This window comes from Squalius cephalus, assembly GCF_949319135.1.
Source record: "Squalius cephalus genome assembly, chromosome: 8".
Lineage (NCBI taxonomy): Eukaryota > Metazoa > Chordata > Actinopteri > Cypriniformes > Leuciscidae > Squalius > Squalius cephalus.
In genome coordinates this window covers 32,251,812-32,275,683 of record NC_137129.1, presented here as the reverse complement: position 1 = coordinate 32,275,683, position 23,872 = coordinate 32,251,812, and the positions used below count along the sequence as shown (strand labels likewise).

Below are 23,872 nucleotides of genomic sequence, written 5' to 3'. Positions count from 1 at the left end.
TTGAAAATAAATGCCAAAATCAAAGCTCCTCCAGACAGTGAAGCCCTGGATTTGAGAGCAACCAGCAAGTCCATCTTTATTCATGTAGAGTCCGTACAGACCGCCATGTGCCTCATTCTGACTCCACTGAGCCACTGAATTTGGAGATCCTTTTGACATATTGTTGGAATACATTAATAAATTAGTAATAAAGTTTAATAATCTTTAGAAAAAAGAAAATCTGATAGCATAGACAATTGTAATCTTTAGCAAAATTCAAAATATTTTTTTTCTTACTGTACATTATAGTATTGTGATGCCTAAATTCACTTGTATCATTTAATTTGTTTTATTTAAATTTTTTCTTGTATTGTGGTTTTATTTTTGAAAATAATTATTGGCTTCTATACCTGGGCATGGTTCACCATCAATTCGGAATCCAACTCGTTCATAGCCAGCAACAATATTCCCTTGAAGAACTGCATTGGTTGCCTCACTCACCTACAACATCAACACTAATATGTCAGTTCTTTATCTGGTATTAATCTATCAGCCTCTATCAGCCAGTAATACAATGGATTTTTTTACATGTACAGGTACCGTGGTAATACTATGTTTTTTGAACATGTAACAAACCATTCTTGTACCTTGGAGTGCCATCAAAATAAAAAAAAATTAAAATGAATATGGTAATAATTCTCAACCATGTTATAGAACAGTACCATGGTACTAGCATCCGATCACAGTACGTTTCTTTAAGGGTTACCTCAATGGCTGCATTCCATTCAAAGTTAAATTCCTCCGCTCTGCCGTTGTACGATCCAGGCCACAGTGTCAGTGTAACCAAGTTCCTCCTGATGGCATTTCTGTCACCCCAGACTCTGATTCCTTGGAGATTTGAATAATAATTGCAGAATAGAAAAGTGCTAAATCATATGACCCAACTCCATAGTGATAACATTTTGTTTAATAGTATTTTCCTTTTGTGCTAACAATGAAGCTGCCAATGAATCTTCACCTTCTCCAACGGTGTGATGGATCACGTTGTCATCAATACTCAGTCCATCTGTTCCGAAAACACCAATAGCAGGAGCAAAGCCGTCATGAAAAGCACATCCCTTGACGTAAGACTCACCAACCACCTAAAAACATTGTGACAGTAAGTAGTTGAAAGGAATATGTGTGATAATCATGTACTGTATCAAGACTTTCTCTCACCCCTCCCAGGTTATAAAACACCAGAGAGTAACGTGGGTCTGACAGGTCGTTCCATCCTTCCTGCCCGGTGTGGTAGAACTGAACATTTCTGATCTGGGCTTTTCCTGTGAGGCAAGTTATCAACAGCGTTAGTGAGTTTTCATTACTTACATTGTGCTGAAAAGGTCTGATTAGCAAGTGATGTTATCATTTTGACATGAAGTTCTTTGAATATAACTGCTTGCAAGATTATTATTTTAATGTATTATTGTATTAATAGTAATACAAAACATTACTATTTTTCTGCTTTCTCACATCTTCCAGGTAATTAAACCATAACCATGACTAAACATTTATATACATTTTTTACATAAATGTACATACAATCAAATGCCTCATTTAATTGAATGCATCAATATATGTAACTGGTTTTGCATGTCATTCTTCTGAATTGTGTTTCATGAATGAGGCCCAATGTGAGTATTTTATAAAGATGATACCTCTGTAATCAATCCCTCCACTGGAGAAGCTTCCCACCAGCACTCTGGCCCCATAAGACTGTGTGTACATTTCTGGATACTCCTGACCAATGATCTTGATGTTCCTGGTCAGTAAAGCCACATTGCCTGCAAGCTGATAACTTCTTGAAGTACCTGGCACACTGTAGCTCTCCCCTATATGACCAAATACATTTAATATTAACAGGGTTCGTACAGATACAGTAAAATGAAATTCCAGGACTTTCAAGGACTTTTCAAGCACTACTTTGTTTGATTTTCAAAGACAACAATCAGAGATTGTCACTTATCAAACAATATCTTTATTATATTTCAAATTTAAAAAAAGGTAAATAGATAAATAAAAGTAAACTAATAAAACAAAATGGTACAAAAAAGTGCAGCACATGCAATGACTGTGGTTATTTTAACAATTGAAAGGATACTATGACAGAGACATCGCTTTCCTTATTCAAACTGTTTTATTCCCTCATGAATATATGATTGACCTGAAGAATAAAAGCTGTATCATATACTTCGATATGAGCAATATCACTATCATTTATAGCCATGCGAAACGGCTCTATATCTATATCTATATCAGATGGGCTGCAGATGGGAAAATATTGTTTTATCGATAAAATTAAACACTAATTTCACATATATTTTCTTTCAATGATTCAAGCACTTTCCAAGTACCTTTTCATAAATATGGCTGTTTTCAATGGTTTTCCAGGACTTACATTTCAAAACGTTAAATTCAAGTACTTCAAGCACTTTTAGCACCTTGTACAAACCTTGTATTAATTTAATTAATTGTAATTATTTTAAAATAAATTAAAAGATTTATTCAGAAAGCATGAATTAAATTAATCAAAAGTGGAAGTAAAGGCATTTATAATGTTACTGTTACAGAGCAGGCTCCCACACCGCCTCCTCTTCACCACCGGAGGGAACCTTCCCCGGAATATTAACTTTACCCACTGAACTTGATTTCCCATAATACCGCTTACCTGGGACTGATTGCGTTACACACCTGCACCTCATTTACAGACACTCATATAAACCGCTTCCACACACATTCAATGCGAAGTTTTGATTCTGCCCCGGCCATCATTTCTGAGCATTTATTCCCGTGTTTGATTTCTGTTATTGACCTTGGACTGTTTATCGTTTCTGATTCTCTGCTGCCTGCCCTGACCTGGATTGTTTATTGATTCCTGATTCTTGCTGCCTGCCCCGACCCTTGCCTGTTCACCTGGTTTGTCTCTGCCTAGCCTGCTTTGCCCTGTCTGCTGTGTTTGACCCTGCCTGTCTTGACTACTCTCTAATAAAGCTGCAAATGGATCCCACTGTCTCTGCCTCATCACAACAGTTACTTTATGTATTTCTAAATGTAAAAATGTATGAATCGCTGCATATGTATATATATATATACACACACACACACACACACACACACTAATGTTAATAAAATATATATAGAATAATTATATATTTGTGTACCTATTTTTTATTGATATGGCATAAAACCTATTTTTGCTATAATGGCATTATCTATAATCTAGGTGACTAACCGATGTGTGTGAATGATAAAGGCTGGTCCAGAGTAAGTGTGCGGCCATAATCTGAGATAGCAGTTATGGTGCGGATTTCTGTCTGCCAAGGGTCATAGCTGGTGGTGGACAGCAGGATCTTCTCCCCAACCTGGAGGAAATAAAAGTGTTTTATTCAAACATATGGTTCAGAGATAGCCTGGGAAAACCCAGACAACTTCCGGCAAATTCAGATTTGCTCGAGAAGTAGTCTGGCAAAGAGCTCATTCAAGCCCATTTCCATGGCCTAGAAATCGCGGCACCAATCAGAAACGTTGAGGCGGGCTTTACACGATGATGATCGCTCTGATTGGATTTAGGTCTATCCAATTGCGCCCAGAGGCATTTGAGCAACGTCCGTTCAACTTTTAAATGCATTATTATATTCAAATTGCAAACACATGAGGACAGTCTCCATGAAAGACCCACTGGCAGATGAATGTGCTACTACATTTATCTCCGAAACGGTAGGAAATTAAATTAGATTTAATAGAGGATTTTAACTGTGACAAGATGATTGACAGGGCAGTTTAAGTGACAGGATGCACGCGACAGATCCGTCCGATAAAGATGACGAAGTAGTATGTCCCAAAGCTTGCCTACTTTTTTGCTACACATTCAAAAGTAAATACCTTTTCTTCACAAAAAGAGTACATACTTTTATGGCGTAGTGTAACTTAGGCGAATTGGGACGCAGCATATGGCTTTACACGATGACAATCGCTCTGATTGGTTTTAGGTCTATCCAACTGCGCCCAGAGGCATTTGAGCGACGTCCGTTGGTGACGCCCCTTTGGAAATGATTTGTCTATGGAGCTTTGCCAGACCATAACTCAGTTACTACTGAGAATGGTCTGGTTTTAACCAGGCTAGTTCAAAGCACAAATGCATGAAATCTAAATGGCATCACCAAATAACACAAGGAGGTTAAATAGTTCTCTTAAGGTCTCCGTTTTTATTTTTATTTTTATAAAGCTTCTGACCTTCCAGTCCACAGGTTCCTGTAGAGAGAGAGTGCTGTTTCCTGCCTGGGATGTGTTAGCCAGCTTAGTGTGATACACGTTGTGTGGCATACCATAAAGGTCAAGAGATCCAAACACACCTGGAAGACAATGTTTCCACTCAAATCAACACTTAAGTTGCATATACAATCAATAATGAGATTTCTTTATTTTTATTCATGTTGATTTACCTAGAACTTTGGACCCTTGGTTTGGTCCAGATGGTAATAGCCAGTCTGGTGTGGAATGGCTTCCTCTCAGTATAATCTGCAGCTGACCTCTGAAGGGTTCATCAGGCCACCCAGCAATCAGACGTCCACCCTGATTGAGTCAAATGAACATGTATTGTACAGATAGAGTTAGCGTCTTTAGTATGGACAGAAGTAAGTGAAATTAGCACACAGGGCAGGAAGAGTCTGGTTCTGATTTGGTGTAACAATCCTAAGATGTCTATAGCAGTAAGATGCCATTTGAATGTAGTTATGTGCTTACTTGAATGGAGATGTATGTGGCATTCAGAACAATGTTATTATATTGAGAAACACTGCTGTTGGAGGTGCCATTGTTTGTGTCTGGAATCTCCAGAACTCCAACTATCTTCAGCTTGTTCAGGGAGGGGACTACAACATCTACAACCATCCAAATGCCTTCGAGAAATAATGGGACATTTTTTAATGAAATAACATACCATATTGATAAATAGCTTTTTCTTTGTCTTTGCTTGTGATTTGTCACATTAGAGATGCTCACCAGCTGGAATGACCACATCAGAACCTTCTTGTGGCACTTTGAAGTTGTTCTCTAAACTTGACCGCCAGAATGATGTATTTGACCAGAGACTAAACACAACATATGTTTTAAAAGCAAGGTCAATCGATACAAAAGATCATAATAATAATAATAATAATAATAATAATAATAATAATAATAGGTATTCTTATTATATAAGAGTGATTATTATTATTATTATTATTATTATCATTATATGAAAAAAAGTGCTAAGCATGTGTGTGTGCTAACATACACATAGATGAAGTTTGCAGGTCTGTAGGCAGTTGTGTTGGCTGGATTGACTACAGAACCAGTTTGAGGGATAGGTTGAATACATTTGGGATAGTAACACTGATACACTCTGAAGTCCAAGTATCTGTCTACAGCTGAGCGGTCCACACTGTTCCTCCTCCTCCGGCTAGTCACACGGTCTCTTCCAGACACTGTAGTCACAAAACTCAAAATCTTTATTTTTTTTTGCAAAGTACTTAACAGCTTTAAGCATGATACTGTATGTGCCCTCTTTAAATAGAAAGAAAGCATAGATGTCTTGGGTGAAAAGACAAGTAGTTTTACCCATGTAATAGAGGCTTCTGGATGACTCGTTAAAGTACCAGTCCCCATTTACATTCACAGTGGGGTTCAGGAGCTGGGAGGAACCATTCCTGTCATCTATAATGCGGAAGCGGTCAGGTGTCTGAGTCAGGTTGTGATTCATGATTATATAATTTTCTGGCTGTCATGGAGAAAGAGAGAAAAAATGACTTGGTAAATAACAACCTTAATTGGATGGAACATAATTAAAAGCATAGTTTTATTGTCCAAGGGTTGTCATGCTAAAATTAATGTAAAATTAATTTATTGTGAAAAATGATTTATACAAATCTGAATTGAATTAATTAATAGTAGTGGGTACTAGAAATGTAGATATAAATATAACAAAAATAATTTATTAAAACAGGTTTAATACACATATTTTTCTCATATACTATAAACAAGTCTTTACATATGAAAATATATAGCATCCTTTATATCATAATTTGGGCTCCTGGACAGCAAATAGTTAAACCCCCGAAGTAAGTCGAAATAAACGTCTGGGTTTCTTTTTTTTTCTTCTTTTTTTTTTACCCTTATGGAGTTTTGCATAATAACTATTAACTATCCTGTGACAAGAGCTACTTAAAGATTATATAAAGGAAATTGTCATTTTGTGTTCCACAGATACTATAAATAACAGTAAATGGGTTTGTAACAATATAAGGGTGAGTAGATGTTAACACAATTTTCAAATTTTCATTTGAAAGCAAATTGAATTATTTAGTTTGCACACTTTACCTGAAAACCATAGACCATTCCATTGTATGAGATGTTAGTGATTTGGGAAGCGCCATCAAAGTACCAGTTATAGGTTTGGCCGGTGGGCAACATTGCCATCCAGCCATATGTGTGGGTCACAAGTTTTTGAAGGAAAGGAAGCATGCATGTTCCTAAAGAGAGGTATGACAGTAAGACATGATTTGTTGTGCCAACAAAGATGCTTTCTAAGCATCACAGCTCACTTCAACCCAACAAATACAGAATGCTCCCCATTATCAGTGTACGGAATCTGTAGTTACTATTATTATTTTTTGTCTATAATCAATAAGTAAATGTCTTTTTTTTTGCGGCACTCAAGCACTAATGAAACTAATGCGTCTTTAGACCTAACATTTCTTTCATTCTACTGCCCTGGTTCATGTTGAAAAAAGCGTTCTTTGTGAATTGCCCCTAAGATTTTTCATAAACTAAAGTTCCCAGAACATTCTGAAAACCAAAAAAGTACAGAAAGAATTATATAGAAACATGTCTAACATAAGCTACACATTTTTTTCATGGCTCAATCGCCCAGATTATTTCATCCTACCAAATGAGTTGGTCAGAATCACATCTTTAGCTTGAAGTGAAGGTGGTGAGGGATTGAAGACGACCAAGCGGTGGAAGTTAATAGTGTTGTCACACACTGCAGCAGGGACGCCAACACTCCACTCTGTTCCCGGAAAGCAGTGTCTTGGGTCGAGCAGGTTATTCCTTGGTACCACCTTGTAGCTAACGTTGCCTTTGCAAAAATATATATTCATTATTTATTTATTTTTTATGTTAATGTTACCAATGCTTTGTCAGTGTAAAGTTTGAGTTTTACCATGCCAATAAAGCTAAAACAATATCCTTTGTATTTAGATATTGTTACACGGATAAAAGTTTTTTCAAGTTATCATATATCTATATATTGTAATATCTAATGTTTCTATACCTGTCAGGGACCCATCAGTATCTACTAGCGCCACCTCATGCTCCCATCTGAACCAAGCCTTGTTGGGCGATTGATAGAACTGGATCCCACTGAACCTCGCGCTCCAGCCTCCACAGCGGAACATGCAGGTTCCAACTATTTCTGCCACTCCGACAGCGGCACACGATGGACGGTCAAAGTTCACAAACTTTGTGTTGATGACGCTCATACCATCATCCAGGGGCAGGACAACACCACGAGCGGTGCAGTAGTCGCTCCCCAGCCCCAGCTCATCCACATGACCCACCATAGTGCTGTTGACCACGGCCGCCCCTCCATTCAGTCCCCATCCGCTGACATACGGCTGGATGATCCTCTTGGCCTCCACTCCTGCCTTCTCATTATTGACCATTAGGAACTCGCTGAACTGAACCGCTCCTACGTTCACCCACTCGGCACCTTTCTCGTTGTTCCAGGAAGTGAAGCGACGGAAGACCGCTGGCGCTGGTGTATAGGAGCTGCAGCTCCCAGTACGCATTGGGAAAAACTCTTGGAAGATCCACAAGCCAAACCAGCCCTGTGAATGCACCGTATTGTTGAAGAACTCTCCTAGTGGTACTCTCTTCTGACAGATGTTGGCGTCATATGAAGGGCCGTCGGGATTATCGTGCATGCGGTACCAGAAGCCAAAATGTGTCCCACCAGCCGCAGCATTGTGCCTAATGGTGTTATTAGGGTTGGTGATCCAGTATGCAGCTGGAGTTACATCATCATTTAGCAGACTGGTGCTCTGTTTTACAAATATCGCCAGGTTGTACTGCAGAATGTTGCCGGTCTCAATGCCATCCTCAATAAAGAAGGCTCCACCCATGATATTGTAGATGACATTACGCTCCACCAGTAGGTTGTGGGTGTTATGGATGGTGATGGCACGGTTGTAGGACTGGTGAATGCCACATCCACGCACGTATGACTTAAACTTAACATCACCCATTAGATGCCAGTGGATTGGGTAGCGTCCCAGACGGAACGCCTGTCCAACATTGAAGAGCTGAACGAAGACAATGACAAACATAATGCCATGATTAAATTTCAAGGAAAATATTTATTCTTAAAGGTCTCCAAGAGTTTTGAAATAACAAAATAACAATTTACCTCAACATATTCAATTCTGCCAATTGCCAGATTTTGGTTTGGTTGTGGTGCGTGAAACATGATGCAGCCACCAAACTGGTCACTTCCTACTTCTTCTCCAAACCTACCCTGGAAACAAGTCTGGGTGGCAAATTCCCCTGTAAGCAAAAGCATTCATAAAATTTGAAAATTGCCAATCACATGAATTTTAGCTGTCTGTCTTTCCATAAACAGTTGAGGAAATAACATCCAAACCTGTGTTGAATCCATCAGGGCAAGCTGCAATCTGATCGTTCCACTCCATGTTGTTGGATCCACGGACAACAATATTTCTGGTAAGAAGGCCCACCTCTGCTCTCGCTTCAAAAACTGTCCCATCAGGCAGTGTGACAGACACACCCAGATGAGTGAATCTCAGTGGTTTGGTCAGAGTGAGGGTTCTACCGTCAGCTGAAACTGAGGCAATTCTCATCAACTCATTCTCACGCTGACTGTGTCTGTGAATTCAGTCAAAACACATTTTTGATTATTAGCATTAGCACTGATAACTTTTTTTGCATAATTTTTGCATATTTTTTATAGCATTTAGCATGTTCAATTCGAGCAAGAAGAATTTAAACAATAAGTTAATAATTTCATTTTTTTTACCCCAAAACAAATTGAATGATATCACCTAAAAATGCAAAAATGTTTATGTATTTTCTGAAGTTAAATTAATTCATTTGGGACCATTTTATAGAGAACAATTGTAACATATTTCATTTCCTTTGCCCTTGTTCCTACACTGATGTAGTTCAGTTTCTGTAGAAAGTCAGTGGCTTCAATTAAATCAGCCTGAAATTTCGCTGTAGGTTTGGGCGGTGCATCAATACCTATGCCCAGTGGAAGCGATGACAATTTCGTCGCCAGTCTTCCAGGTGACGGCATCCATCAGTGTCAGCGTGTTGGAGCCGTTTTGTGCAGTCTGAGAAAGGCGAGTCCACGGCATAGGGACAGGGATTCCTGGAGAATTAGGATTGTAGTTAAGCCCTGAACAAAACCTCTCACTGCAGGGAAGTGATTACTTCTGTGAAGCCCACCAAAGGGGCTCTCTGAATTAAATGAGCCTTCTGGGTATGTTATGTAGGTCATCTCTAAATTTGTGAGAATCACTTCATTTTGTGTTTCTGACTTTGTGACCTTTTAGTTGCAAATTTTCCAGTACCTCTGAGGTCTCTGTAAAGTCAAGTTACAGACTAAAAAAAAGATATTGTTTAAGGTACATCTGTTCAATGTTTATGGTTATGCATTTTGCAGATTATTTAATATTTGCACTACCGTTCAAAAGTTTGGGGTCAGTAAAACAGGCCCTCAAATCTTGTTCGCACTTCTGCATATTAAAACTTCACAAAACATACATACAAACATATGGCTCTCGGTGAACAAATACCCAAAACACAAATGCCACTTCAGATAGTACCCCAGCGCCGCATTGAGTTTTTGTCAAAATTCCTGTTTTGTCAAGTATCCTTGTCTTAAATGAGTTAAAAATTGTTAAATGAACGTAAAGAAACGTGTGTCAAGTCTTAACGTGACAAGAGCCTAATAAACCTGCTGCTGTCTGTCATTTATATTAATCAAAGAACAAAAGACAAAGACAAATCACTCACTGCTCTTGACTGAATAACTTTTGTAGCTTTAGAAAAAAACCTAAGCGTTGAGCCCTGATATATTAAAGGCACAGCTAAATGTGACACGTATTACAATGTGTTTATGTGAAAATTGTTTCAAGTTCACTTAAATTAAAGTAGTTATTTTAAAATTTTAAAATTTATAATTTTCAGTTATACTTTAATGTTGAAAGGCTAAAATTAATGACTAAAATTGAGAAAAAAAACGCTTTAATAGAGACATCAATATCAGTACTGGTATTAGTGATGCTGGCCTTCATTCATAGTGCTTAGTAAAAAGATGCCTTAAACAAATATTTTAAATATATTGTCTTAATGTTGTAAATTATTTTGGACATTCAATGTGATGTATTACAATATAAAAATATATTAAAAACTTTAATGTTAGGTGCAATTAATTGTTATTAATTACAGAAAAATGTGCGATTAATTAGTAAAAAAAAAAAAAAATCAATCGACAGCAAAAGGCATACACAGGTCTGTATGTATGTATGTATGCATGTATGTATGTATAGACCAATTCTAAATAAAGCTAAATTTTCAGCATCATTACTCCAGTCTTCAGTGTCACATGATTATTCAGAAATCATTTTTAAATGCTGATTTGTTGCTCAAGAAACATTTATTATTCTGAGAACAGTTGTGCTGCTTGATATTTTTGTGGAAACTGATGCAGTTTTCTTTGATGAATAGGAAGTTCAAAAGAAAAGCCTTTATTTGATATGCAAATCTTTTGTAACATTAAAAATGCTTTTACTGTCCTTGTTGGTCAATTTAATGCATCCTTGCTATGAATACAGTATTAATAAAAAAAAAAAACATCTTACTGACCTCAAACTTTTGAACAATAATGTATATTAAATATATATTTACTTATTTTATTTATTTATTTTATAAATATTTAATACAATATATTATGTATATACATACAAATTTGAACCTAAATAGTGTTGTTTATTTGCATACCATGCAGATCCAACACCCCTTCTCTGACAGCCAGGGTCTTGGTGCCATAGACAGGAAGTTCTGTAGAACGCAGGTGTCCATGCAGTGTGATTATGGCCTTGTGCTGGAAGGGGGCCTGCTCTGTTCCGATCTGCAGCGCTCCACCATCTGTGATCAGAATATTCTCTGCCTGCAGCTCAATATCTGCCTCATCAAAAATCAGTCGCCCACCTAAATAGGAAAGAGACATTCACATTAACTGAGTGTAAGTGTACCAAGGCTTTGTTTAATAAAGGCAGTATTTGTCTAAATGAGCATACCCTGGATAAGGAGCATCTTAAGAACTGGGGTGCTGGTGTCCAGGAGGATGGTCTGGCCAGGAGTGATTACAGCAAACATGCCCTCCTCAGGAGGGGAGAGACCACCCCATGTATAGGGAGACGACCATACGTCAATGTAGACGAAGGTAGCATTATTCTGAGAGAGTGGACAGACATTATTATATTATTGATATTACAGACACATATATTATTATTGTTATTATTTAATAATATATATATTGAGAATAAATAAGTATTTAGTTTGTCACTGTGCTGTTTAAGAAGGTCAAATATATTTATGTCACGTTTGTCATTACCATTCTGGCAATTCCTCTGTTCCCCAGCTGGACTCGCACTTGAGTTTCTTGGGATCTGCGCTGAGAGTTGGTCACACAGATGATTTGCGATTCACTGGCTGACTGGACATCGCAGACAGACCCTGCGATTGTGACGGTGACTTCATTGACATTTGAGCTAAAGGTGAGATGGGGAAGAGAAAAGCCAGTGAAATTGAGAAAGTAAGTAAAAGTATTCTGTCATAATTTCATTATCCTCAATAGGCTTTAATACATTTGAGATATAGTGTACAAATTGTATAAGAGTTTTGGGTGACTTTCAATGGAGGGACAGAAATATTTCAGAGTTCAGAAGATGAACTTAAGTCTCATTTTTGAGTGAACTAACCTTTTAAAGAAAATAAAAATTACAAAAATAAATAAAATAAAAAATATATATTTATTATATATATATATATATATATATATATATAAAAAAAATATATATATATATATTGTGTGGGGGGGGGGGGACCAGTCAGTATCTGGTGTGACCATTTGCCTCACGCAGTGCAACACATCTCCTTCGCATTGAGTTGATCAGGTTGTTGATTGTGGCCTGTGGAATGTTGGTCCACTCGTCTTCAATGGCTGTGCGAAGCTGCTGGATATTGGCAGGACCTGGAACACGCCATCGTATACGCCGATCCAGAGCATCCCAAACATGCTCAATGGGTGACATGGAATTGTGTAGAGATCCTTGCAACATGGGGCAGTGCATTATCATGCTGCAACATGAGGTGATGGTTGTGGATGAATGGCACAACAATGGGCCTCAGGATCTCATCACGGTATCTCTGTGCATTCAAAATGCCATCAATAAAATGCACCCATGTTCGTTGTCCATAACATACTGTACGCCTGCCCATACCATGACCCCAACGTAAGCATGGGCCACTCTATCCACAACGTTGACATCAGCAAACTGCTCACCCACACGACGCCATACACGCTGTCTGCCATCTGCCCTGTACAGTGAAAACCGGGATTCATCCGTGAAGAGAGCACCTCTCCAAAGTGCCAGACGTCATCAAATGTGAGCATTTTCCCACTCAAGTCGTTTACGAGGACGAACTGCAGTCAGGTCGAGACCCCGACGAGCATGCAGATGAGCTTCCCTGAGACGGTTTCTGACAGTTTATGCAGAAATTCTTTGGTTATGCAAACTGATTGTTGCAGCAGCTGTCCAGGTGGCTGGTCTCAGACGATCTTGGAGATGAAGATGCTGGATGTGGAGGTCCTGGGCTGGTGTGGTTACACATGGTCTGTGGTTGTGAGTGGATGCCTTTGGAGACGGCTTATGGTAGAGAAATGAGCATTCAATTCACGGGCAACAGCAGGTGGACATTCCTGCTGTCAGCATGCCAATTTAGCGCCCTCAAAACTTGCAACATCTGTGGCATTGTGCTGTGTGATAAAACTGCACATTTTAGAGTGGCCTTTCATTGTGGCCAGCCTAAGGCACACCTGTGCAATAATCATGCTGTCTAATCAGCATCTTGATATGCCACACCTGTGAGGTGGATGGATTATCTCCGTAAAGGAGAAGTGCTCACTAACACAGATTTAGACAGATTTGTGAATAATATTTGAGAGAAATAGGCCTTTTTTGTACATAGAAAAAGTCTTAGATCTTTGAGTTCAGCTCATGAAAAATGTTGGCAAAAACAAAAGTGTTGCGTTTATAATTTTGTTCAATGACAAAAGCAAATAAAAAATATAAAAAAATTTAACTAAATTAAAAATAAAAGTGAAAATATAAAAATAAAAGCCAATTCAAAATATTAATAGAAATATAATAGTATACGGTCTAAAATAATACTAAAATAAAACTGCTATTGGCTGTACAACACAAAAATGTTATATTTAGAAACAATAATGCTACAGTGAACAATGAACACTCTGTATCCAAGCATGATTGGAGGACAATCAGACACAATGTAATTCTGGTGTGTTCTGCACCTGAAACCTGTGCCGGTAATCGTGAGTCTGGTGCCTCCAGCGGTTCCCCCTCTGCGTGGTGAAACGTTGGTGATAACAGGGGTCAGAGAGGATCTGTAAGTATAGCTGTTCGTGAGGTTGACGGTGTCACCTCCATTCATCACTATGACTGTGCAGGCCCGCTCTGCTTCACTTCCTGCAAGAGACAAAAGCATTCATTAAGATACAAGCAGGCAGACTGATATCAGATCTATTCATCTGTGATTTGTTTCTGAGCTGTCACATTTGTCATCATCTCTCATTGACTGACTTCTGGTCAGTTAAAGCATTTCTGGCTTTGCTTTTACGGAAAGTCTTTGGACTGGGAGTTCAGACATATATGTAATTGCTTTGATGGATTAAGCTTTGCTAACTGAACATTTCTAGACACATTCACAATGCTTTTAAACTGATACATGCCATTGTTGGGTGGGACCTCGCAGTTCAGCTGGGTAGATGTGGAGTTCTGCAGGTGCACGTTACACTCTCTGTTACAGATAAGCACTCTTGTGATGTTTGGGTCAAATCCAGAGCCTTGAATGGCAACAACAGCTCCTCCGGCGTAACTTCCTACAGCAAGGCAGAGCAAAGGCATCATGTAGTGTCTTATTACTTTGTAGTCTACTATGTAAAGGTGTAAACTATGTAAAGGTATCCAGCTTCAGGACCCAGAGTTTTTATTGGATATAACAAAAGTGTCCCTAAAATTACCACAAACTTCATGGGCCCGACAGTTTGCAAAATTATTAACGTTAACAACTATTTTTGTTTCTAATCATCTTTTGAATTTTGATTGATTGGATTGATGCTCTTGGCAGCAAATAATTCACTGCACAAAATACAATTCATAATCATCTAAAAGTTCATGTTCATGATGAGGACATCACACAACCTGTCCAAGTTGGTGGATAAATGTTACAGATAAATGTGGCCAAGAAGTGTTTAGTTTGATTAACATGAACAACAAGTATATTAAGTGTTTTTCCTTGTTCTTTTGTTTTGGAGTAACATACATTCAAAATACAATTTAAAAGTTTGGAATCAGTAAGATTATTTGTATTTTTTTATTTGTTTGTTTTGTTTTTTAGCAGAGAAATTAATACTTTTATTGAGCAAGGATAGATTAAATTGATCCAATGCGACAGTAAAGACATTTATAATGTTACTGTCATGATTATTTAGTCATTTTTTTGTTTAGTTTCATTTTCATGGACTTTTACTTTGCTTGTCATTCGTTCCTGTTGTCTTTGTTCACGTTTCCCACCACTTGTTTCTTATCATGGATATTCATACAAGCTAGTTACAAGTTATTAGTTTTAACTTGGTACTATAATATCTATATTCTATAGAATGACAAAAGTCGCTTATTTCCATGTAGCTAGGCACATTTCCTTCTAAGTGTGCTGAAATTTTACACAAGGTTTGAAAATTTGCCAGCCAGTTTTGATTACCCTCATTCGGTGTGACCCCTGTCAGCAGCAGCTCATAGGTGAAGACAGATTGGGTCAAGGCATGACCTTTGACCTGATGGTGAAAAATGACTGGGAAAGTTCCTCCTGCATGTTCTCCAACAGTGCACAGCAACTGCATATCTGTGATGGATGTCACACTACAAGCCACACCGCCGATCTCGAAAGAGACGAGTGCTACATCTGTGCCAAAGCCAGAACCAGAGACGGTGATCTCTGTTCCACCCGAACCTGTGAGGAAGGTATTATGTCTGTAGTTATTACTACGAAGTGTTGTGATATTCAATAGTTCAATAGAGTGTTGCAGAGATATATTTTTGAGGCCAGAACTTGGAAATGAGTTAATTTTTTTAGCATTTCTGGTCCCATCATCCTGAAGACAATGTTTTTTTTTATTGGTTTTTCGTTTACATGCTTAAAATAAGGTCTGTGGTTAACACAATCTCAAGATATTTTTATGTTTTATTATACGACATAAAATACATAACTTGTAATTTTTTTAAAAGCTTTTACTTGTCTTGATGAATGTTGTTGCTAACAAATAGCTAAATGGGACTACAGAGGTTGTCTAAGACATTATCACACCGAACAGGTAAACTCATCGAAAATGTTTTTTTTTAATTTAAATAAAGACCCAAAGGAAAATTCTGAAGCTTAATGGTGGTGACATTGAAGTCACGCGGCCATTTATAGCCTATGTTTAGCTTTTTACCTCCGGCAAGTTGTTAATTTGTGAAATTATCATAATGAACAAAACAAGAATCCGAACTTTTGTTGGACATAGAGCTTAATTCATGCAATAATCCAAAAACCAATGGAAAAATCCTATTTGTTTTTTGTCGAGTGAACAAGGGTGATGATAATTTTTGGATTGGCCTACAAAAATATGTAATCCCTGCAGCACTCGATAGTAATGTAATGTTTTTAATGGAATGCACGTCCGTACCTGTTATAGGACTGGTGGAGGTGATGTTTGGAGTTTGTCCCCTAGAGTAGTTGAAACGTTGAGGTGGATACACAACATCAAACACCTTAATGTTCACCTGCACCTGTCCCTCTGCATGAGGAGGTGTCATGCATCTCACTGTGTCTGGAGTCACATCTAAGATCCTGCAGGGGGAGTTAGCGAGCTTCACGGTTGTATTTCCTGCCACAAAGCCATTTCCTGTGATCAAGAGTGGAGTTCCTCCAGCAATGCTGCCTGATGTTGGGTTGATGCTGGCTTGTGCTATGCTGGTCAGGGTGGCTCCTCCAGTGGCAAGACCTTTTCTCATGACCACCAGCTGTAGGACGTGCGTGCCAGCGGGAAGGGCACCAACTAAAACAGTGATGTTGTTATCAGTGACTTCTGTGACTTCCAGCAGAATGTTGGCCGCAGATACCATTAGATCAGCAGAGTTGTTCCCAAATCCACTGCCAGTGATCTCAACGATGGTGGCATTTCCACTAACCGAGTTAGGGAACACCGCGGAGACGTACGGTGTGATGGAGTTGGAATATTCAAACATGCAATCAAAACTGCATGAGGAAGAGATGGAGTTGACGAAAACTGCAACGTTTCCCCTGTGAGCTGCAGACGGTGAGGTATCGCACACCACTTGGGAGTAGTTCATGAAAACCACATTGCATGGAATGTTTGCTACCATAACTGGACCGTTCGAGAACCCAGAACCAGAGATGAAGAGACGAGTATAGCCTGTGGTGCTCCCCACCAAGGGAAAGACAGAATCGACCACGGGTAGAACTACAAATCTGCGGTCATACTCTTTCGGCATGTACAGGATGGCGGTGCCAAGGTTGTTGATTCGGACACTTACGGGCAAAGGGATTCCCACTGGTGCTCTGCTGTCAGGACTGAGTTTGCAGTTAATCTCAGTGGAGGTGCTGTTGATAACGCTGCATGGACGATCTCCAACTTTGACCTTTGGTTGCCAAAAAAAATAAGGACATTCCTTTTCACTATGCTGCCCAAAAGTGAGTGAATTTACAGTGAATATTGCAATAATATTTAATTCAATGATAAACTGTATATAATGGATTTTCTTTTGCTTTTTTCCCTTTTATTTTTTTGGCAAACAGAAACAGATCATTGGGTAACTCAAGATGAGCCCATCTCTGATGAACTTCTGTTCATTAATTTTCCAAAGTTCCTCTTTTGTTTAAAAATAATATTTTTTTCATTTGTTTTTCCAGAAACAATATCTAAACATCCTTAAAACAAAATGAATTAAGTTGAGAATAAATACTACATAATATTAAGATTTGTTTTCAAAGAGTGTTCCCTTTCACAAGGGAACTTGCACTGCGTCCTGAGAACAAGCCAGGAAGAGCAGGAGATGGCTGCAGAGGGTGAGGAAGATGAGTCATCTGAGCCCTCTCTGCCTCCCTGCCCTGCATATGCTGAGCCGCTGGGGGTAATGGAACGCGCTTCGGCCAGACTCCAGCTGCCATGTGAGCGTGTGAGGGAACGAACTGCTCGCGGCTGACTCAACAAGTGTTTTTTTTTCCGACCATAACCCCCCAGCTCCCATGAGCCTTCCATTCCTTCCTGATATCCATTCTGAGATCGAAAAGGCATGGAAGAATCCGTACTCGGCCCGCATCCATCGATATCAGCATGTGAATTATGCGAATGTCGAGGGTATGCGTGGGCATGGGTACATGTCGATGCCCCCCATCGACGAGACATTTGCAAACTATCTCGCGGTCGGGGTAGCATCGACTCTGAAGGCTCCGGCCCTGCCTTCAAAGCCCCATAAGGCCACCTCCTCAATGCGCCAGTTTCACCCTCTGAACTTTTTTTAGCACCTCCGTTGAGACAGTGGTTGAAAGTTCAGAGAGGTGAAGGCGCGCTTGGCCGCTTTAAAATTTAGGGGTTTCCTGCCCGTCTCGTTTTGAGGACCGCAGAAAGGGCCAGAAGGTTAGCATCATCTCTCATGTCCCTCCCTCCATTGTAACCCCCCTCTGTTGCAAGAGTCGGTATGCTGAGTTGTGCTCCCATGGATGCTTATTGTGTCTCCTTATAGTGAGAATCTGTTTAAAAGAAACATACAGGTTGTTGGCTAGCTAGCCTCTCTGGTGGCTCTGGGGGTTGACGTATGTCTCCAAACAGTGACTGGCCAGGGCCATATTCCCTAAAGGAACCTTTCCACAAACAGAGAGTGAAGATTTTGGTTCCAGGCCTGAGCAAGTCCTTCTGTTTACTCTGCAAAGGTACTTTGGAGTTTACAACACCGGCAGTGGCCGTTGGGAGTACTGTCACTGACAGCCTAGTGTGTGACCAAAAGGGGGAGTGGTTTTGGCACTTCAGTTGAAACATCCATTACTGGTACTTTGTCACAGCATTTTTTGGCATGCACTCCCCTCAGCATGGCGATGTCAGTATTTTGTTCCCCAGTGCGAGTTACCTTTCGAAAGGGAACATCTCGGGTCACTACTGTAACCCTGGTTCCCTGAGGAAAGAGACACTGCGTCTCGTTGCCATGTTTGTGGGGTCCCTGTACAGCACCTTCAGACGAAGAAGTGGATGACATGTTCTCTAGGCCCCTTATATACTTCCTGGTCACGCTAGTAGTGACATCATAGGCTGTCGCCGGCCAATACGATTGCCGTGATTAAACGTGCTTCAGACATCAGTCACGCTGAGGTGTTCCCCAATAGTGTCTCAGGGCGCATTGTCTCGTTCCCTGTTCTCAGGGAACCAGGGTTACAGTAATAACCTGAGACTTTTTATTTAAGTCCTTTGTCTAGCAGATTTTACCACTTGTTTTTCCACTTGTGTTTCACTTGTAGTGAAAAAACATAGTCTTATTAAAGATACATTCTCTGAAAACAAGCCTTAAAATTTTACGCACTGATGCTTCTCAAGTCAATTTCATGTAGCTATTTGAAAATAACCATTGAATTAATTTATGATAATATGGGGTGATCACACTCAAAAACTTTTGTAAAGTTTTTAAAGTATTATTTTAGTTAGAAAGACACATAAAATGAAGAATATAGAAAAATATTTAAATTTAATTTAAAGCATATCTGAATCAATATTATTTGTTAGAGAAATAAAAAAAAACGTGTCAAGATGTTGATTAGTTGGAGAATAAATAAAAAAATGGGTAAAATTTGTGATTTTTTTTTATTTGAGGATAAGAGTAAATTTTGCTTAGTTTTTTCCCAACTGTTATAAATGGATGAATTGTATACATTTAAATTTCTAGGCCTAAGTAATTGATTTATCTTTAATAAATTTTGATGATTTTTGCATTATATTTCAGTGACATCTGTCGGGTGTTTAGGACATTCCAAAAAAAAACATTTCAGCACCTTTAATGCCATAGCTGACCACTGAAACTCACCTCGTTTGCACAGTTAATGTTGCTAAAGCCAGATCCATTGATGTTGATGATGTCATGTGTGGTACCATGGTCAGGCGTAATGTGGTACACAGTGGGGCTGGCACAAGAAGTAAAACTGAAGTAGTGACCATCTGAGGTATCATTCAATTCCAGCTGATCTTGAAAACAGTCCAAAGTGGCCATACACTCAGATGAGTTCATTTGTCCTGAAACTGGGGAGGACACAAGTGACAATTAGGATGATTTTACTTTCCAATTCCTTACCCAAAAACTATAGCTTATGCTGAAATTTCAAATTTTTTAAATATAATTTTGAGTTAAATTACTTATGAATATAGGTTGTAATTGTACCTATATTCATAGAGGCCTGTATTCCTGTCACAAACACCTGAAGCCCAACAGTGCTTTTCTCCAGAGGCATAACAGTCACCACTCCCTGCAGTGTCTTCTGTTTGCCAGAGTCAATGTAACCGCTGCTGTAGTAGTAAACTCCAGGAGATGTGAAACGATAGGCGAAAAACCCTAATAATAAAACAGACACAACAAGATCAGATTTCTTTCCTCCTCAATCAAACTAGCGTCATACTTCCAGCTTTCATTGTCCTTTACAGGAATAACAACTTACATTTAAAAGGCATTTGTTATGTTTGTCTAGCAATATAGCAACGTACAGTGTTTTCTGCTCAATGACTGCTGTGTAATTATGTTGTAATTATAGTTAATTAGAGAGCAGACACCTTGGGTTTACTCTTCATGAAATCTGAGACTCTCACATGAAGCAAATGCCTGTCTGGATCAGGGGTATTTAATCACATTTCCCCGGGGACCAGTCTCTAATGTCACAAAGATCAGGACAATCAAAAGCCACTTACACTGTTTCAGAGTCAATTTATTGTACTATATGTGAACAAAAATAAATAAATAAAACTTTCAAGCTGGCACCCATTAAAATTAAAAGTAAGAAACAGCTTAAAAAGTAAAAAAAAAATATATATATATTCAAAATAGTATCTCCCAGACTGTTAATCTTTCCTGTGTAGAATTGCAAATTATTAATTCAATTCAAATGTATTAGTATAGATACTTTCACCATACAAATTATTCCAAAGTAACAAGTTTGGCAACTAATTTGTGTTTAGGAAAGCAACTTTAGACTGATAAATAAAATAAACAAAAAATAACAAAAAATAACAATCCTTAGGCAAATTGAAAAAAAATGCTTCACTTGTCTATGAAGATATCTTGCACTTCACTTTTTTTAATAGTATTTATATTTCAAATAGTATATTTATGAATTAACTTGCATATTATGAACACTATCTAATTATTTACATAATATTCATGGTTTGTGTTTTTTGATTCCTCTAGTTACATAGAGTCTCTTTATAAGAATGAGACTAGAAAATGTACAATTTTAAGCAAGGACTGGTTTTCAAAATGGTGTTCAGGAAAATGTTGTTCTCACAAACAGTTTGAGTAGTTGTTTGTCTGCTTAATGTAAATTAGAATGAGCAGGTTTAACACACAGGTTGTAAGATAGTAGTTTTTGTACCTTTGGCAGTTCCTGTGTCTCCACTGCTGAAAGCAATGCCATCATAGTCTGTGCTGCTGGGACTGGACACACTGAAGACCCTGTAGCTCAGACCGGGCACAAAAGCTGGTGCGTCCCAACGCCAAACCACTGTGTCCCCCACTGAGGCTATTATCCCAGAGGGACTCCAGGCATAACCCTGACCGTACACTGAACACATATGATGTTATTAACTGTATGCAAGTGGGCAAACAAGCACATGTAGTCACACAAGCATATTTTATGACAATATACAATATTTTATTGGATATTGGATAATATACAATATTGGACATTTTCCAGACTAGATAAATCATTTTATAGGTATATCTAAATAAATACTTTATAATTAGAACACATATTTAATAGTTTATTCAGGACCATTTACATTTACTTTTTCATTACCATTACTTTAAGATTTTGTTAATTTCTTTGTTCAAGGTTTTCATGACCTTTTAATATTTTATAATATTTTATTTCCATTACATTCCTTTTTCATTTCCAGCATTTCTCCATTACGTTTTAAAACTTTATTAATTTCCATAATTTTTGTTGCTTGTTTTTTTTTTTCACTTTAAAATAAGATCTCATTTGTTAACATTATTTAACTGTACATTAATATGAAAAATAAACAGTACAACAGCATTTATTAATGCTAATTTCGATATTTGCTATACTAGTAATTTTTTTAAATCAAAAGTTGTATCTGTTAACATTAGTTAACAATGCACTGTGAACTAACATGAACTAAGAACAATATTAATAAATGCTATAAAAAAAGATCCTTTATTGTTATTATTTATTGTTATTTTTATTATTACTCAAATACATTAACTAATGTTAACAAATGTGAAGTTATTTTAAAGTGTTACCATTTTTTCTTTACTTTTTTATTTCTTACAATATAATGACTTATCCAGGTCTGGTATTAAAAAAAAATCCCCGATATTGCAGAAGTTTCATGACTTCAGGAACCATGAATTTAAATATCAGAATCCGTGATCAGTGAAAATACATTTTCATATGTTCTGCACTGATTGTGAGGGAAAACTGGAATATATTTTTTACAATGAAAAATATTTTGATGAACAGAGCAGAAACGTCATATTAAGCGAACACTCACTAGCATACAATGCTATTGAAAAATTTGTATGCTATTCTTTAACAATGTCAAGATTTTCATGGACCATAACAAGCTAAAGAAAAGTGTACATTTTTCCGCTCAATCAGTGCTAAGGAATATCATGTTTGTTTGATTTTGCTGGCAGCTCTAGTGTATTTGATAAGTCTGTGTCAATGTGCTGACAGCCATTGTTTCACTGACTCTGATATATTCAGGTATTTTGTGCGTGACAGAAAAAGAGATAAAAGTAAAGAGATATTACCGGGGTGGAAACCTTGGTTCGTCACGGTGAGTGTTTTATCTCTAGACTGGGTCACACACTCAAGCTGATGATCTGAAACGGCTGTCACTCGGCATTGTGTGTCCCCTGTATGAAACACACAACTGTGACTACTGTACTAAATGATCTGGAAACGATTGGTTTCAGTAATACACTGTTAAATATCAAAGAGTAAATCAAAGTACTTTAACTGTAGTTTTAAAATAATGTTGATATTTTTTTTGGTTCATTGTAGTCTTGTCTTACCTAGAGTGACATTATTTTCTGCTGCGACAGGGCTGAACCCGGAGCCGTTGATAGTGATGGTGGTTCCGCCATACAAAGACCCCAGAGATGGAGAAAAACTCGTGACCTCTAGAACATACTTTATGGTGGTATTAACGCCAGTGCTGCAAACAAAAAAAAACATTTAATCACTTTTAAAAAAATCACTTATGATTAAATTTCATTGTAAATGCAATTTCATAATTCATTCTACATTTGTAGCATACTATTTACATAGTTTGAAATCTGATGTTATGGTGTATAATAAGTGATATGAGACCTGGTTAAGGTGTAACCCTGGTTTCCGACTCTCACACGGACATTGTACATAGCTGGGGGAAGTGTGGGTAACAGGCAGGTGATGTTTTCATTGGTCCACTGCAGCACTTCACACTCAGCTTCACCAATAAAAACAGAGCTGCCATTAGCCTGCTCCTCAAAATTTGTGCCCAAGATGGTGAGAATCCTGTCCCCTTTATCAAAAAAAATCAATGAAAACAGGGTAAAATTAATCGTTGTTCTTGTACGATTGTGAGGGATGGTGAAAATGAGGAAGTTCGATACAAATTTGAATGAGTCTTTAGAGCAGATTTCAGTGTTATTGACAGGTCCTTTTAAGAAACATCACGCTATTGATTGTCCTTCACTACAGCCAAACTGGCTTTTCTGATTGCGTGACATTAGCTAAAGCCAGTGGAATTATCTAGCGTGTACACAAGTGCTGGAAAGGACTGTTAGCTGAACTTTGTCTGGAGGCTTATTGGGGGTTTACTGCTGTAACCAAGATGAAAATGCAGATCAGAACAATGGGGTGGGAAAGAAACACTTGACACTTGAATGTGATTCTACCTGTTTGTTTGTTTGTATCCCATGACTTCCACCTTCATTGTCATGTCACTCTAAGAACAGAAGCTAACCAGTGTTTAATTTGAATATGAAAGCAGTGGATTTCATTAATTATAAGTTGGACACTTTTTATGGGTTAATTATGTTGAAAGTTTCTAGAATTTCTGTCACGTACATCTCGAAATTGAAGCCTTCTGTTGCTATCAGCAGTTCAAAGGGTAGCCGTGACTACAGGCTTTTTGGAATAAAGGCAGCTGATAGATCAAAATCACAAC

At 38.1% G+C, this 23,872-nt stretch overlaps 1 protein-coding gene across 1 annotated transcript in view; it reads right to left on the bottom strand.

The window, feature by feature from the left end:
• Positions 1-23,872, bottom strand: part of LOC307163474 (fibrocystin-L-like) — a gene marked incomplete at its 5' end in the record, with an annotated part of 49,217 nt that overhangs the window by 6,682 nt on the left and 18,663 nt on the right. The window contains 32 exons of the mRNA XM_079879510.1: positions 1-149; positions 390-480; positions 746-867; positions 998-1,121; positions 1,198-1,301; positions 1,677-1,850; positions 3,251-3,380; positions 4,252-4,370; positions 4,461-4,590; positions 4,762-4,916; positions 5,020-5,108; positions 5,294-5,483; positions 5,617-5,776; positions 6,376-6,527; positions 6,944-7,135; positions 7,331-8,360; positions 8,465-8,601; positions 8,699-8,940; positions 9,316-9,445; positions 11,080-11,289; positions 11,379-11,535; positions 11,696-11,852; positions 13,676-13,846; positions 14,110-14,263; positions 15,145-15,393; positions 16,109-17,084; positions 19,515-19,720; positions 19,866-20,036; positions 21,067-21,255; positions 22,470-22,574; positions 22,734-22,876; positions 23,032-23,224. Of these exons, the coding sequence (XP_079735636.1) occupies positions 1-149; positions 390-480; positions 746-867; positions 998-1,121; positions 1,198-1,301; positions 1,677-1,850; positions 3,251-3,380; positions 4,252-4,370; positions 4,461-4,590; positions 4,762-4,916; positions 5,020-5,108; positions 5,294-5,483; positions 5,617-5,776; positions 6,376-6,527; positions 6,944-7,135; positions 7,331-8,360; positions 8,465-8,601; positions 8,699-8,940; positions 9,316-9,445; positions 11,080-11,289; positions 11,379-11,535; positions 11,696-11,852; positions 13,676-13,846; positions 14,110-14,263; positions 15,145-15,393; positions 16,109-17,084; positions 19,515-19,720; positions 19,866-20,036; positions 21,067-21,255; positions 22,470-22,574; positions 22,734-22,876; positions 23,032-23,224 (6,701 nt within the window). The remainder of the gene's footprint in view (positions 150-389; positions 481-745; positions 868-997; positions 1,122-1,197; positions 1,302-1,676; positions 1,851-3,250; positions 3,381-4,251; positions 4,371-4,460; positions 4,591-4,761; positions 4,917-5,019; positions 5,109-5,293; positions 5,484-5,616; positions 5,777-6,375; positions 6,528-6,943; positions 7,136-7,330; positions 8,361-8,464; positions 8,602-8,698; positions 8,941-9,315; positions 9,446-11,079; positions 11,290-11,378; positions 11,536-11,695; positions 11,853-13,675; positions 13,847-14,109; positions 14,264-15,144; positions 15,394-16,108; positions 17,085-19,514; positions 19,721-19,865; positions 20,037-21,066; positions 21,256-22,469; positions 22,575-22,733; positions 22,877-23,031; positions 23,225-23,872) is intronic.